The sequence below is a fragment of the Falco biarmicus genome, chromosome 4, assembly GCF_023638135.1.
Source record: "Falco biarmicus isolate bFalBia1 chromosome 4, bFalBia1.pri, whole genome shotgun sequence".
Classification (NCBI taxonomy): Eukaryota; Metazoa; Chordata; class Aves; order Falconiformes; family Falconidae; genus Falco; species Falco biarmicus.
This window is the reverse complement of record NC_079291.1, coordinates 81529159-81541476: the sequence shown is the minus strand read 5'-3', so window position 1 is coordinate 81541476 and position 12318 is coordinate 81529159. Positions and strand designations below refer to the sequence as shown.

At 48.9% G+C, this 12318-nt stretch overlaps 1 protein-coding gene across 1 annotated transcript in view; it reads left to right on the top strand.

Annotated features, from left to right (window-relative positions):
• ADAP1 (ArfGAP with dual PH domains 1) overlaps positions 1-12318 on the top strand; it is a 62723-nt gene that overhangs the window by 3934 nt on the left and 46471 nt on the right. Inside the window, exons 2-3 of the mRNA XM_056334760.1 lie at positions 6911-7041; positions 8578-8669. Coding sequence (XP_056190735.1) covers positions 6911-7041; positions 8578-8669 — 223 coding nt within the window. The remainder of the gene's footprint in view (positions 1-6910; positions 7042-8577; positions 8670-12318) is intronic.

The window sequence follows — 12318 nt, the reverse complement described above, 5'->3', positions numbered from 1 at the left end:
CTTGAGTATTTCTCTCTTTACTCCATTTTTGTGTGACTTAGGCTTGTGTTTCCACTGGGAGAGAAGCATTTTACATTGTAGGAGGACAGGGAGGCTCTGAAGACAGAAATGGAAATCCCATCAAAGTGATCCTGCAGTTTATGTGGCTTGCTTTTATCGTTTTTATCTTTCCTATTGTGGATGAATTACTGGGACATGGACCCTGGGTAACATCAGCCCCTGTGCCCAAGGCTCAGAGGGGACGAGGGATGGAGAAAGAACAGAAGGAGGCGAGCTGGTGTCGGAGCTTTGTGCTGCAAAGCTGGGCAGATCTGGTATTTTGGTGTCACGGTGTGTATAAAAGCCAGAGGGCGGGTGGTGGGTGGCTGAGGTGGTTGTAAACACCTTTCCTGCAGGCCCAGCATCTTCCTATTTCTAAAGCAGGTGAATCTTTTCCATTCCCTTGATGCCATGAAGTGAGGGTGGTGATGAGAGGGGAAGCACAGGAGTGCTGGGGATTGCTTGATTTGCTCGGGATTGGGGGGCGGGGGGGGGGTCACTGAAAGGGGTTAATCTCAGCCCTCTCCTTTCCCTATCCAACCACCGGTCCTGAAAACACAGATCGGGAAGACAACCGAGTGAGTCATCGGGTCCTGCCTAGTGCTGTCATCCGCAGCGACATCTCCCCATCCCCGCCGTGGAGCGATGGGGCTCTGCCGTGCAGCTAGTTCTCTCTCTTGCCCCCACTACCTCCTACTGGAAAGCTGTTCCAGAGCTTCACCGCTCTAATGGCGTGAAACAGGCTTTTCGTTTTCAGTCTGAAAGTGGAAACTTGTTCCCGCACCTCCATTGTCCTCTCACTTAAAAGAGTGATTTGTTTTTTCCTGGGAATTTGCCAGCCCTTCTCCCCGGGCATAAGCAGATTGGAGGGGTAAGAAGGAAAAAAAAAATAATCCCACAGCAGTCATGTTTAGCTCAATGCTGCTTTCTGCAGGGAAAAGGACTTTTTGAAACAAAGGAGGTTTAATGTGACGGTGTTTTCTGTCCAGCCCTGGTGCCTGGGTTGCAGCACAGTCGTGGGCTGCAGCGAGCAGAGGGGGCTGCTGAGACCTGCCAGCAGAATAAAAAGCCTTTGGCAAGTTTAGTGCCTTCACTGAAAAAATTTCCTACTTAGGAGTGTTGGTGGGAGGCTGTTTGGCTTCAGTTTTAACATCTTTTATTGTTATTTTTAAACATGCGTGACCAAAGTCTGTTTATTAACCTCCTAATCTTTCCTCAAAGTAAATAGCAACAGAACTTTGGTGCGGAACACAAGGTTGTCCTGACTGGGGCATTGAGGAAATCAGCAGCAGCTGAGCCGCAAGCAGAAAAGGCTTTTGGCTTGTGTTGGTGGCACCAAAATCCCTGTGATTATATCCCGTGTCATAGGGCATGAGTTACCTTTTTAGCGCAGAGTAAAAAAGGTTTTGCCTACCTGGAGAGGTCCTTCTGTCCCCTCTAATTGGTCTTTATCACCTCAAACAGGGGAGAGAGATATCAAAAAAATCTGTTGAATCTCCATCCCAACAAAACACTGGCTCCCACCCAGCTGGTGTAGCAGGGATGCAGCCAGGCAGCTAATTAAGGGTCAGGTCGTTTGTGTGCTGGCAGATGCATTAATGGGGTATTGCTGTGCATTGGCCACGTTCTCAGAGATACTTGTTGTAGCAATGTACTGTGCTATGTATAGTGATAACTGTGGTTTAAGGCAGAAGGTGGAGCAGGGGTAAGTTTTGAGACTCGAGTTCTTGCTCTTGTGTCGTGGCTATTTTGAGACTACTACTGCTCTGCTTCATGTGATTTTTTTGTGTTGATGGCATCCAGGGATTTTCAAACTGGAGCCCTATGTTTATATTCTGGATACAGGAAAAATTGGTAATTTATTTAAAAAAAAATCCACTGCCACCCCACTTCCAATTTTGTCTGCTCTCCTGGTTTGTGTAAATTGTCTATGTTTTGGGTTGGTTCCTCTTGCTTGTTATTTTTCTGGGTCCAGCCTTCGTTCTTCCCTCCATGGGCTGCTCTTCTGTTCAGTAACGTTGGGTTCAAGCTGCAGAGTCTGTTGTTCTCGGTGCTGGGTTTTCCTGGGGCTTGTGGTGGCAAAAGGGGCTGGGGTGGTGCAGCTGATTTCTGAATTTAGCCCTGTTGCCCAAGTGTTTTACTTTTGCTTTGGATGCTTCTCTAATCTCTGGCTGTGTCTTCCCTTTCAGACAAACAAGATGGGGGAAAAAACCACCCCAATGCGCTTCTCCGGAGTGTAGTTTAGCTTTGTTTATTTTTTCAATTTTTAAAATGACGTTGCATTAAATTTTTGTTTTGAAAGTTGGGTCACTACATTTTTATAATCTATTTGGAAGTGACCAGAAATCTCCACCACACTGGGCAGTGAAAGCCTTCTAGAGCTGGCATTGGTTGTCCTGGAGCAATGATGCTGCAGGATAAGAGACTTTCTGCACGTACAGCAGTGTACTTGGTTTAATGTTCCCCTTGCTCTGTGTTAGTCCTTATTCCTTTTGGCTTGAAATAATGGAATATAATAATTTGTGTGGAACTTAAGCATGCTGGCAAGTTTTCATTAGGCTTCACTGCTGTTTGATTGAAACTCTGGAGGCTTAGAAAAAAAATTATCTTTTTTGGGTAGTACTCAAAAGGTCCAGATTGCCATTTCAGTGTGCTTTTTTGGGACCTGCCCAGACAAAATGGCTTAAATAAAATTACTGAACTCCCCAGTGATGTCCAGGATGGAGAACACATTCCAGCTGTTTAAGTGTCTATTAGCAAGGTGGACTTCACCTAGCTATGGAGACCTCAGCTTGTCAGTCGTACAGCCGGGGGTCACTAGTTCACTAAACTAATGGTGCTGATCCAAAACACACTTGTCTGTTAGGAAGATGCTTATGTGAAGCTATTCACGTGCTTGATAAGATGTTGTCTTATCTTGAAGCAATGGTGCAGTCATTGGAAGAGTTGGAGTCTGTGATTAGGTTGGAGATCGCTGGCATTATTTGCCATGTTCTGGAGCTATGAATTTTTCACATCATTTGTGCTGGAGAGCAGAAATGAAGAGAGAGGGACTGTGGCGTGCTTGGGCAGCGCTGGAGCTGCCCACAGCCCCAAACCTTACAACAGGGCTTGGGAAAAGCATCCCTGCAGAAGTGGGTGCTCACCCTGGCCAGCAGCCCTCTGCCTGGGGATCTGTCACCAGTTCCAGCAGAAGATGCGTGGGTGTAGCAATCTCCTAGCTAGGTTTCTTCAAAAAAAGGAGTCACAAGTGCGGGGAGTGGGTGAGAAGGGGAAGCGGCATTGGCAGAGCCCTCCAGAAGATGAAGTCAGGGAATCCTCCACCCTCCTCCTTCCGTGGGCAGAGTGGTGGCGTGGGGGGGTCAGAAGACTGCACCAGCCTGGGGGGCTTGTGTGGGTCCATATCCCTCTGGCCTGTTTAGACAATGCTTAGAAATTCCTTTTGGCTTTCAACTAAAGTCCGGGAGAGGCCTGGGCTGGGTTGCCCAGATGTCTTCAGCCAGGAGAGCAAGAGCCATGACCTCTAATAACAACAGTGACATTTCAGAGAGACTTCTCCTGGTAGATTGGTTGGTTCTGGGGGATTTTGCTCCTTAGCAATTTTTTGGATGGGGCTAGCTCAGCACTTAGGGCCTTTGAATTCTCCTGCCCGGTGTTCCCTTTGGCACTAAAACCAACTGCCAAATCTGTGGCGTTCTGGGCCGCAGCTGTCCCGGCAAAGCAGCACACAACCTGCTGAGCATCTACAACTCTTCTTTCCACCCTTGCCATGTGATCTGGGATTTAAGAGATATGTATTTTTAAAACCAGAAGAGCGATAAAGAGGAAATCGCTATTAATACACAGCAGCAATGCAAAGCGCTGGTAGCGGGTCTGGTGGGGCAAGTGAAATGAGCAGCTCTGACATGGTGCTCCTCGAAGTTTGCTGTGTGGGGTGCTGTTGGTGTTGGGTGGACATGGAGCTTGGGTCTAGGCAAGAGAGGAAACACTGAAAGGAAGGTGACCAGGAGGAGACAGCGAGCAGGTGTGGTTTTCTTGAACAAGCTGAGAGCATCCCTTCCAAGGGTTGGGTCACCACTGACCCTGTGTCTCTGTTTGCTTCCCTGAAGTACTGTCTTCTGGAAACCATGCACATGTGACCCTGCCTATATGGTTCCCTGATTCTATGATTTAGTCCAGCTTTTCCTTTCTTAATTAGATGTGGCTTGACGTGGTGTGGAGCAGGGGGGAAGCATATTTAAGAGTCTGGTTTAAAGAAAATACTGTTGCCATGAGGAGAACACTTCAAAGTGCCAGTTGTGATTGAAACCCATTGCTTGAGGTGCTGTTTACCCTTGCCAAGAAGAGATGGCTTGGGTGTGAGTTGGCTCAGTGTCCACTGGAGCTGGAGCCTCCTGTCTGAGCCTGAGGATCTCCTTGTGGAGTGTTCCTCCACCCAGCCGTGTCCTCCTCCCTGGCTGGAGGAAGGTGTGATGTCCCCTGGTCCTGTTGCTCACAGCATTGCAGGCGGCAGAGGGGTTACTTCTTTGGAACTCCATAGAGGGCTCCAAGAGAGGACTTTGGAAACACGAGTCTAGGAAGTTGTAGACAATATGAAGAAATTCACCTGCGTGCCTAAGATAAATCTGTTAAAACAGGCATTGGGGCTCCTAATAAAACCTGTGGAGGCCAACACATGCTTTCATATGCCTTTCTCTTTGTCTGGCACCACGTTGATCAGATGTTGGTACATTGGGAAGGCTTGAGCACGGTTATGGAGCGGCTGGGAGCCCATGGCCACGTTAGCTCCCTACTCCAACTGTTGCTGCCATGGCTTCCTCTTCCTCGCTACTGGCTGCAGCTCTGTGGCCGCCCCGTCCTCCAGACCCTCTTGCCTTTCCTCGTGCCAGATCCTCTGAGTGGAAGTCAGAGGTGGGTTTTTCAGCAGGAGACCCCAGTGCTTTCACCATGCCTGACTCCCATCGTTGGGTCCCATGGTCCTGGGCTACCACGGGGCAGCAGTGCTGCACCTTGGAGTACTTTTGTGGTGGGAGGTTTGGTGGGTCCCAGATGTTGATTACAGCCACGTGTTTGGAGGTGGGAGAGGACAGCACAAGGAGCTAAAGCACAGAAACATGCGTGAGCGTGCAGAGCTCTTGCTTCTTGTTGCCAGCCTGTAACCCAATAACTGGCAGCAATCTTCACGATCTGAAGAAGTGGGGATGCCTGGCCTGGGGTGTGAAGCCGGGTCACCTGGTCCTCGTGGGAGGAGCAGGGTGAGGGTGTGGGGGTCGGGGCTGGTGGGGGTCCTCTTGGCATGGCTGGATGTGGGCAGCATTTAGTTGCGGCTGTGGCGCACTTAGATCGACTTGACTGGTTTTGTGTTTGCCAGGCTTAAGCTGCGGTCATTGGGGTCTTGCAGGAGGATGAGAGACCACGTGAAACGGAAAACCGACACCTTTATTTGTGGCTGCTGGTGCCAGCCCTGTGCCGGGGGAGCTGAGGCTGGTGGGTCTTGTAACAGCTTGGGAATTTGCTCCCCTCCTGGGTGGGCACCCAGCCATGTCCGATGAAGCTGCTCGTTTAGCTCTGGGGTTTATATCTGAACACAGCCACCTCTGGGGAACCAATCTGCCTTCCCTGGGGTGTGCTGGGGAGGCTGGTGGCCCTCCCTGCGGGCAGGGCTAGTGGCAGACCCTCATCCCCCGTGCGGAGGAGCTGCCTTGCCCCTCAGCCTGCTCCCACTGCATTGACACAGCCAGACCATTAAATATGTATAAGGAGGAGAAAGCGCGTTCCCTTGCTTTTTATAAATAATTGCTGCGCTGTGAGGAGTGAGTATTTAGTGTAATTACTGCGGGGGAATAAACAAATGATAATGGTTTGTGAGAATGGAAGACCTGCCCTTATCCCTCGACAGCCCGATGCGACGGGGCAGCCGGGGACTCCCGCCCGCATGGGTCTGGGGGAGGCTGGGGCGAGGGGACCTCCGTGGAGGGGACGGGGAGGATGTAGGGCTGACTTGGTGACTTGCAAGGAAGCCCTTTCTGCCGGGGCGCAGCTGGAATAGCAGGGGCTGACATTTGCTCGTTGGAGTTCAAACAAAGATCCCTGTATTGGCTTTATTGGCGAGGCAGCGCCAGGGACACTGGTGGATGTGTCCTGCCCTCCGCCTGTTCCTCTCTGTCTCCCATCCTGCAGGCAATGCCTTTCCCGAGGAGGAATTTGGAGGCAAGGGACTTGTGTTTCAAGTGCTTTGTGTGAGATGTCAACTCGGGGCTGTAAACAGTGCATAGTTTTGCTCAGAGAAAGTGCAGAGCTGCCCCTGGCAGCGTTTCTCCGTTAAGGCAAGAGCTGAACACCTCCTGGCATGGAGGGCTGTGCTGCTGGGCAGTCATAGCTGTGGGAGGGAAGTCTGTCTGTGGAACGCTCCCACTGTAAAAAATAAGCAAAATAAAATAAAATGAAAAATAGCAAGGCAAGGGAGCAGCATAGCAGTTTCCCTGGGCTGTTTGGTGTAATTGTGCAATTTCTGTTCCATGCAGCACTTGGGTGGGATTTGCTGATGGAAGTTGGACATTCACCTCTTACCTTCGTGTGAGCATGGAGTGAGTTTTGGAGGTCTCAGGCATGTGCAGTTGTCTGTATATTGGGCTTTTTTGAGATTGCAGGTCTGTTAATTATTAGCTTCATTTGTGCTACTATCAGTGTAAACTAGCACGTATCTCTGTTTTGCTTGTATATTTATTTGGTGCTTTTAAAATCGGGGAACTTGGAGCTGGTGACTTCCGAACTCCCCTGCCATGCCTGGTCCTGCCCTGTCTCTCCTTCCTCCTGCGCTGAATCCAATACACCAGTCAAGTGGAATTGTCTCCTTCCTTCTTGCTTTCAGATCCGGACTGGGCATCCCACAGCCTAGGGATCTTCATCTGCTTGAATTGTTCAGGAATCCATCGCAATATTCCCCAAGTCAGCAAAGTGAAGTCGGTCCGTCTGGATGACTGGGATGATGCTCAAGTGGAGGTATGTGCATTGGAGACTTGGGAGTACCAGTGAGTTTGGGTTGCTGCATTTTACCAGCACAGCTGTAAACCTGAGTCCTTTTGAGAGGTGCCACAACAGATGGGATTTCAGAAAACATGTCTAGATAATTCCCCAATGTGGCAACAAGGTCTGTCATGCTGATTGGAAAATGGAATAGCCATTTCATGAAGTTGTGAGGATTTCCCCACCCTAATAAAAGTGTCAATGAAACAGAGTGTGTAGAAATTACTAATTTTAAATGAATTGTCTTGTGTTTCTTACATTACTGCTAGCCTAGCCTTGACGGTAGACTAGACCTCAAGTTTACCAGCCCTGGCCCAGCTCAGCATTTTCTGTTTTTTTCCATTTGGTGTTGAAGACTCTTAAACTCACATCTTGAAGAACCGAACCCTCACAGTATGGGTTTGAATTCTCTCTCTTGATGCCACCCCTGTGCCTAGGTTTGGGTGATGTTGCTAGAGGCCAGCCTGCCCAGGAAACTGCTCTCCTTTGACTGTTGGTGTCTCTAAAGGCACGAAGAATGCTGTCATTGATCTTTACCTTCTGTGTTGTAGATTTGAGGCTTTCCTGAAAGCCACAGCTCATGGACTCATGTGTTTTATGAGGAAAAGAGGCCTTTGTGTTGCATGGATTTTCCCATCCCTGATTTTTTTGAGACTAGAGCGCATGTGTAAACTTGAGAAGCTCAAAAACATGAAAATAATGAAATAAAATGCTTAGGGGGAAGTAAAAAAAGGAAAAAGCTTAGCTGCTTGTTATGCTTGTATGCTAGGCGTTTGATACAAGACGTAACGTATTTAGCATGGCTGCCTGGAAAAGATTGGGATCTCTACACTTGTAAAATTAATTAAATAAAATTTATAAATAGGGAAATACGTGGTTTTGTTTCCCAGGTTCTCAACTAGCCATTCATATACGAGATCAGAAGGAAAGGAGGGCTGTCAGGGAAGAAATAAATTGGTTTTGGTTTTTTGTTTCAAGCTCCTTTCTGAGGCTGCTGGCATGGCTTTGCAAAAATCAAATTATCTCTTTGGAACAAGTGATGTGATGCAAAGCAAAGGGCGTATTGTCAGAGACTCTTACCTTGCTGGAACCGTAACATATGGAGACTTAAAGTTAGTGTAAGGTTTCACCCCCTGGTTACCTAATTTCTGTGCTGGATTCCCTGGGAGCTGTCTCATTTCCCACTTGCAGGCATGGGAATGCCACTGCGTGTGCCTTCTGCTCCTGTGGGGATCGTGCATGTGTGGCTGGGCACGGACCTATCCTCAGTGTCATATTCGTATCCACTCTCGGTGGGAGAGCTCTGGCAATAATAATCAATATTAATTTCTGAGCCCTTGGTTTGCAGGCACAATCTTTACAGCATCCCTTCTGTGCACAGTCCTGGGGAAACCTCTCAGTTAGTGAACAGAGGCCCCATCCCAATAATTTTATTACTTTGTGGAAGCAAAATAGGACAAAGGAAAATACTGTTAACATTTTTTAAAAGTCTCTTTTTTCCTCTTTTTACAGTTTATGGCCTCGAATGGAAACAATGTAGCAAAAGCAAAATATGAGTCTAAAATGCCACCGTTTTATTATAAGCCAACGTTTCTTGACTGTCCGTAAGTAAATACCTCTGCTGGTAAACAGCATTTATTTGTTTGTGCAGCTGCAGCCTCTGTAATATCTTGGGTTTCGCATAATACTTTTTTTTAGCCACAAAGGTTTCATTTCTAAAAGGGCCTGATTATTTTTTTTTCTTCTGCACACATATGGTAGAGTTTATACTGTGTGTGGGATCTTATTTAATAAGTACAGTTAAGATGATGCAGGGAAGTCAATAGTTTGTCTGTCCCCCAACCTCTTCCAAGTTTCTAAGGCTACAACAATGCCAATTTCTACCCATTGATTTCCTCACCTTTCCAAACAGCCCTTCTGCATCCCAACAGAACTTCCTTACCTGCTGTGTGAGATGCTAGGTCACTTGTAATGCAAAAATGCTGGGGTTTAGTGCCAAGGTGGTGGGTTTTCTTTTGCCTAATCCTCTGCGAAGGCAAGTGAAAAGGTGTCTCCCATACGGTGCGGAGTAAACCGCCCTAGTAGGTTGGGGTAGACTTCATAGCCCAAGGAGGGCTGAGCAGAACGTGCTGTATCATCCAGGGAGCAAGAGGATGAGCTGAAATTGTTTTTTGGATTCAGCCCTGCAAAGTATGAAGAGTGTTTTGTATCCTCATGAAACCAGTCTTTACAGAGGGTCTGGAGGGCGTAATTTCCAGAGCCAGTGTTTTAGCGTTGGTGAACCAGTGGGCGCTGGTCCCTGAGGTCCCTCCCAATATTGCTGCCTGATGTGGGTGCCGCTAGTTGAAGAGGGAGATGTGGTTTGGCATGAAAATGGTGTGCAAGGCTCTGAGCAGCCGGCTGGTGGATTCAGGCATGGTAAGAGGTGCCCGAAGGAGAAGTGCTGGAAGGGTTCACAGGGCTCCCTGCCTGAGGCATTAGCCTTTGGGTAGGAAGGCTCTGCTGTGTTTTCCAAACCTGAAATCATGCCGAAGGTGTTCATGAGTACCTATGCTCGCCCTCAAAGTGACTTTATCTACATTTTTAATCTTCTTGTAATAGCTATTAAGAAGAGTTACTGGCTTCCTATGTTGCAAAAAGTGCAAAAAGCCTTTTATAGTAAAGACATGAAGTATAGAAAAGAAGGTACCTGTCGTGCCTATGAAATACCTCGATGATGCATCCATTACCCCCTGTCTGATGACGCTCAAATGCAAAATCTGGGAAGGCTCAGGTGTGAGTGGCACTGCCTGGCCTGACAATAAAAAAAGTAACCATTTATGCAGTGTTTCGAGATCTTGGTTTTTTATCCAAAATGGCTTCTGGCAGCAGCTTCCATGGTTCTTACAAGTACAGAAATGATTTGAGGATTGTCAAAGCTACTGTGTGTTGTGGAGGGGCACAACTCCGTGTTGTAATTATCTTGCTGGGATTATTTTTGCCCAGGAGAAAAAGCCCCAGCCTCTTACCTTTGCTGTTGCTGAAACACCTCCGCTGTGCGGGAGGGAGCCCAAGGAGAAGCCAGCGGGAAGGCGCTCCCAGCCAGAGCAATCCCGCAGATCCAGGGGAGGGGATGGTGCAAATGCAGCATGGCAACGCCGTTGGTTTGGGTTTGCTTTTTTTCTCATTTCAGAAAAGCAGCTTCAGCAAAGTAAACTTTTTGTTTGTTTGCTTTTAACCCTGTCTCTCCCAAGGCAGAGGGAGGGAAGGGGTCTGCCTATGTTTGACCATGTTGGGTGTGTGGGACCTTTCAGGTTCTCCTCCCACCTTGAACTGGTCTTCAAGCATCACCCCTGAGTCCTGGCTTTGGGAAGATGTTTCATGTGGGGTTTTCTGGGGACTCAGAAGTGCTTCTGTGGGTGAGGGTCTGGAAGGTTGGGGCTGTGATTTGGTAAGGATTTGGAAAAACAACACCTCAGACCCTGTGGCTGGAGGAGGTGAGGGACACTTGCCTTGTGACAGTCAGGGACAAAACCTGCCTGCTCCTGCCTGCCCACATTCCGACAACAGGACTGCTGTTCCTCCACCTAACACAGGCCAGGCTTCCTGCTTTTTCTCACATTCCGGGCACGACATTGACTCATCCATCTCTGTGCACAAAATCCTGCCTCTTTCTCCCCTGACAGTAGGACTGGCAGCCCAAGGACAGATGTATCCTGCTACTGCAGGGTTTGGTGGCCAGAGTTTTATGATGCATGTCTCGCCATGCCCATGGGGTCTGCGGGGCCCCAGCAGGTGGCTCTGGCATCCTTCTCATCCCTGTGCACCCACTGCTTCTTGCATCTTGCTGTGTGAATAGATGGTACTTCCTAAGATGGTGCAGCTACAAAAGGAAAATCACTGATAAATTTCTCTCTTGCTCCTCTGCAGAGTTGGGTTGAAACAAAAAGTCTTTTGGCAGAGCGTTATTCATGCCTGTTTCCTTTGCCTTCTCCTTAGTGCCTCTTGGACACAAGGAGGAAGGGTGCCCCGAGCTCTCTGTGCTACCTGGGGGGCAGGAGAGGTCACTGGCTCTGCCAGCAGCTGGGAGGTGGATGCTCTCCTGGTGAACAGGCAGCTCTCGTGAGGCGTTGTGGTCCTGAGCAGATCCAGTACCACCTTTGTGTCGCGGAGCTCCAAAATCCCAGCAGCTGGCTGTGCTGTTTTGAGACTTGTGTGAACTTGTAATGTTGAAGATGGTAAAATGAGATTTTTTCACCTAGTTGTCATTGATAGGAGAAACACAATTCTAGGGGATTTTAATTTTGTTTGCTCTTAAGTCTTAGTTAAATGCAATTAACGTTGCACTCCAGCCTTAGCTGCGGGTTTGTGCTTACAGGGCATGAGCCTATTTGGCATTCCAGTTGTTCGGGAGCATCCCTGCTGCGGGAGCCTGGCTGGAAGCGGGGCTGGTCCCTCTGCACCTTGGGGTGTCCTGAGATCCGGGTGCACATCGCACCCAGCTCTCCTTGCATGGGTCAGGCTGAGAGATAGCGAAAGCTCACATTGCAGCTCAGGCAGCTTAAAGACCACAAGCATTTTTATTCCTTCTGCTGTCGGGCTGGCAGAAATGTCTGTGGCGGGTTCTGTGCTTGGTCGGTTTGGCTTCCTTTGATAATGCAGCTCAGGCTTTGCCGCTATGATATTTTTCTTCCTCCATCCTGCGGTGTAGTTGCACTCCGGGGAGCTTTGCCAAGCGGTGGCTGAGCTCCAGCCGCAGCCCTGTCAGAGCTGTCTGCGAGCACACAGGGACCATGCTGGCACCCAGTTGGTGGCATTGGGGCAGCCGCTCCATCCCAGCTCTTCCCGCTGCCCAGTGGAGAGGCACGTTGATGGACATGCAGCTGTGAGAAACGGAGGCAGGAGGGTTAAGGAGTGGGTTTTTTTGGTATTGTTTCTTTTTGGTTATTGATCGATTGGGAGGATGAGGCAAGCCTGGTCATCCTTCAAGTGGCAGCAGGACCAATTTCTGGCTCTTTTGTGCTCCCAACTTGTACCTGTTTTGTACTGGCACAATTTGCAACCTGGATACCCTGATTTCTGAACCAGAGCCTGGAGCTCTGCTTGTGTAGGTGTTCTCTGGACCAGTGCTGCTGGGTCTGTGCAATGGCAGCAGGGTGCATTGGGGTAGATGCGACTTCTTGCAGTAGCAGATCTCCTTCTGACACTGCTGCGTTAGAAGCAGCTGCGGGTATTGGGAATGTTGCAAGGGTGGTGTGTTCCAGGCTGTATTTT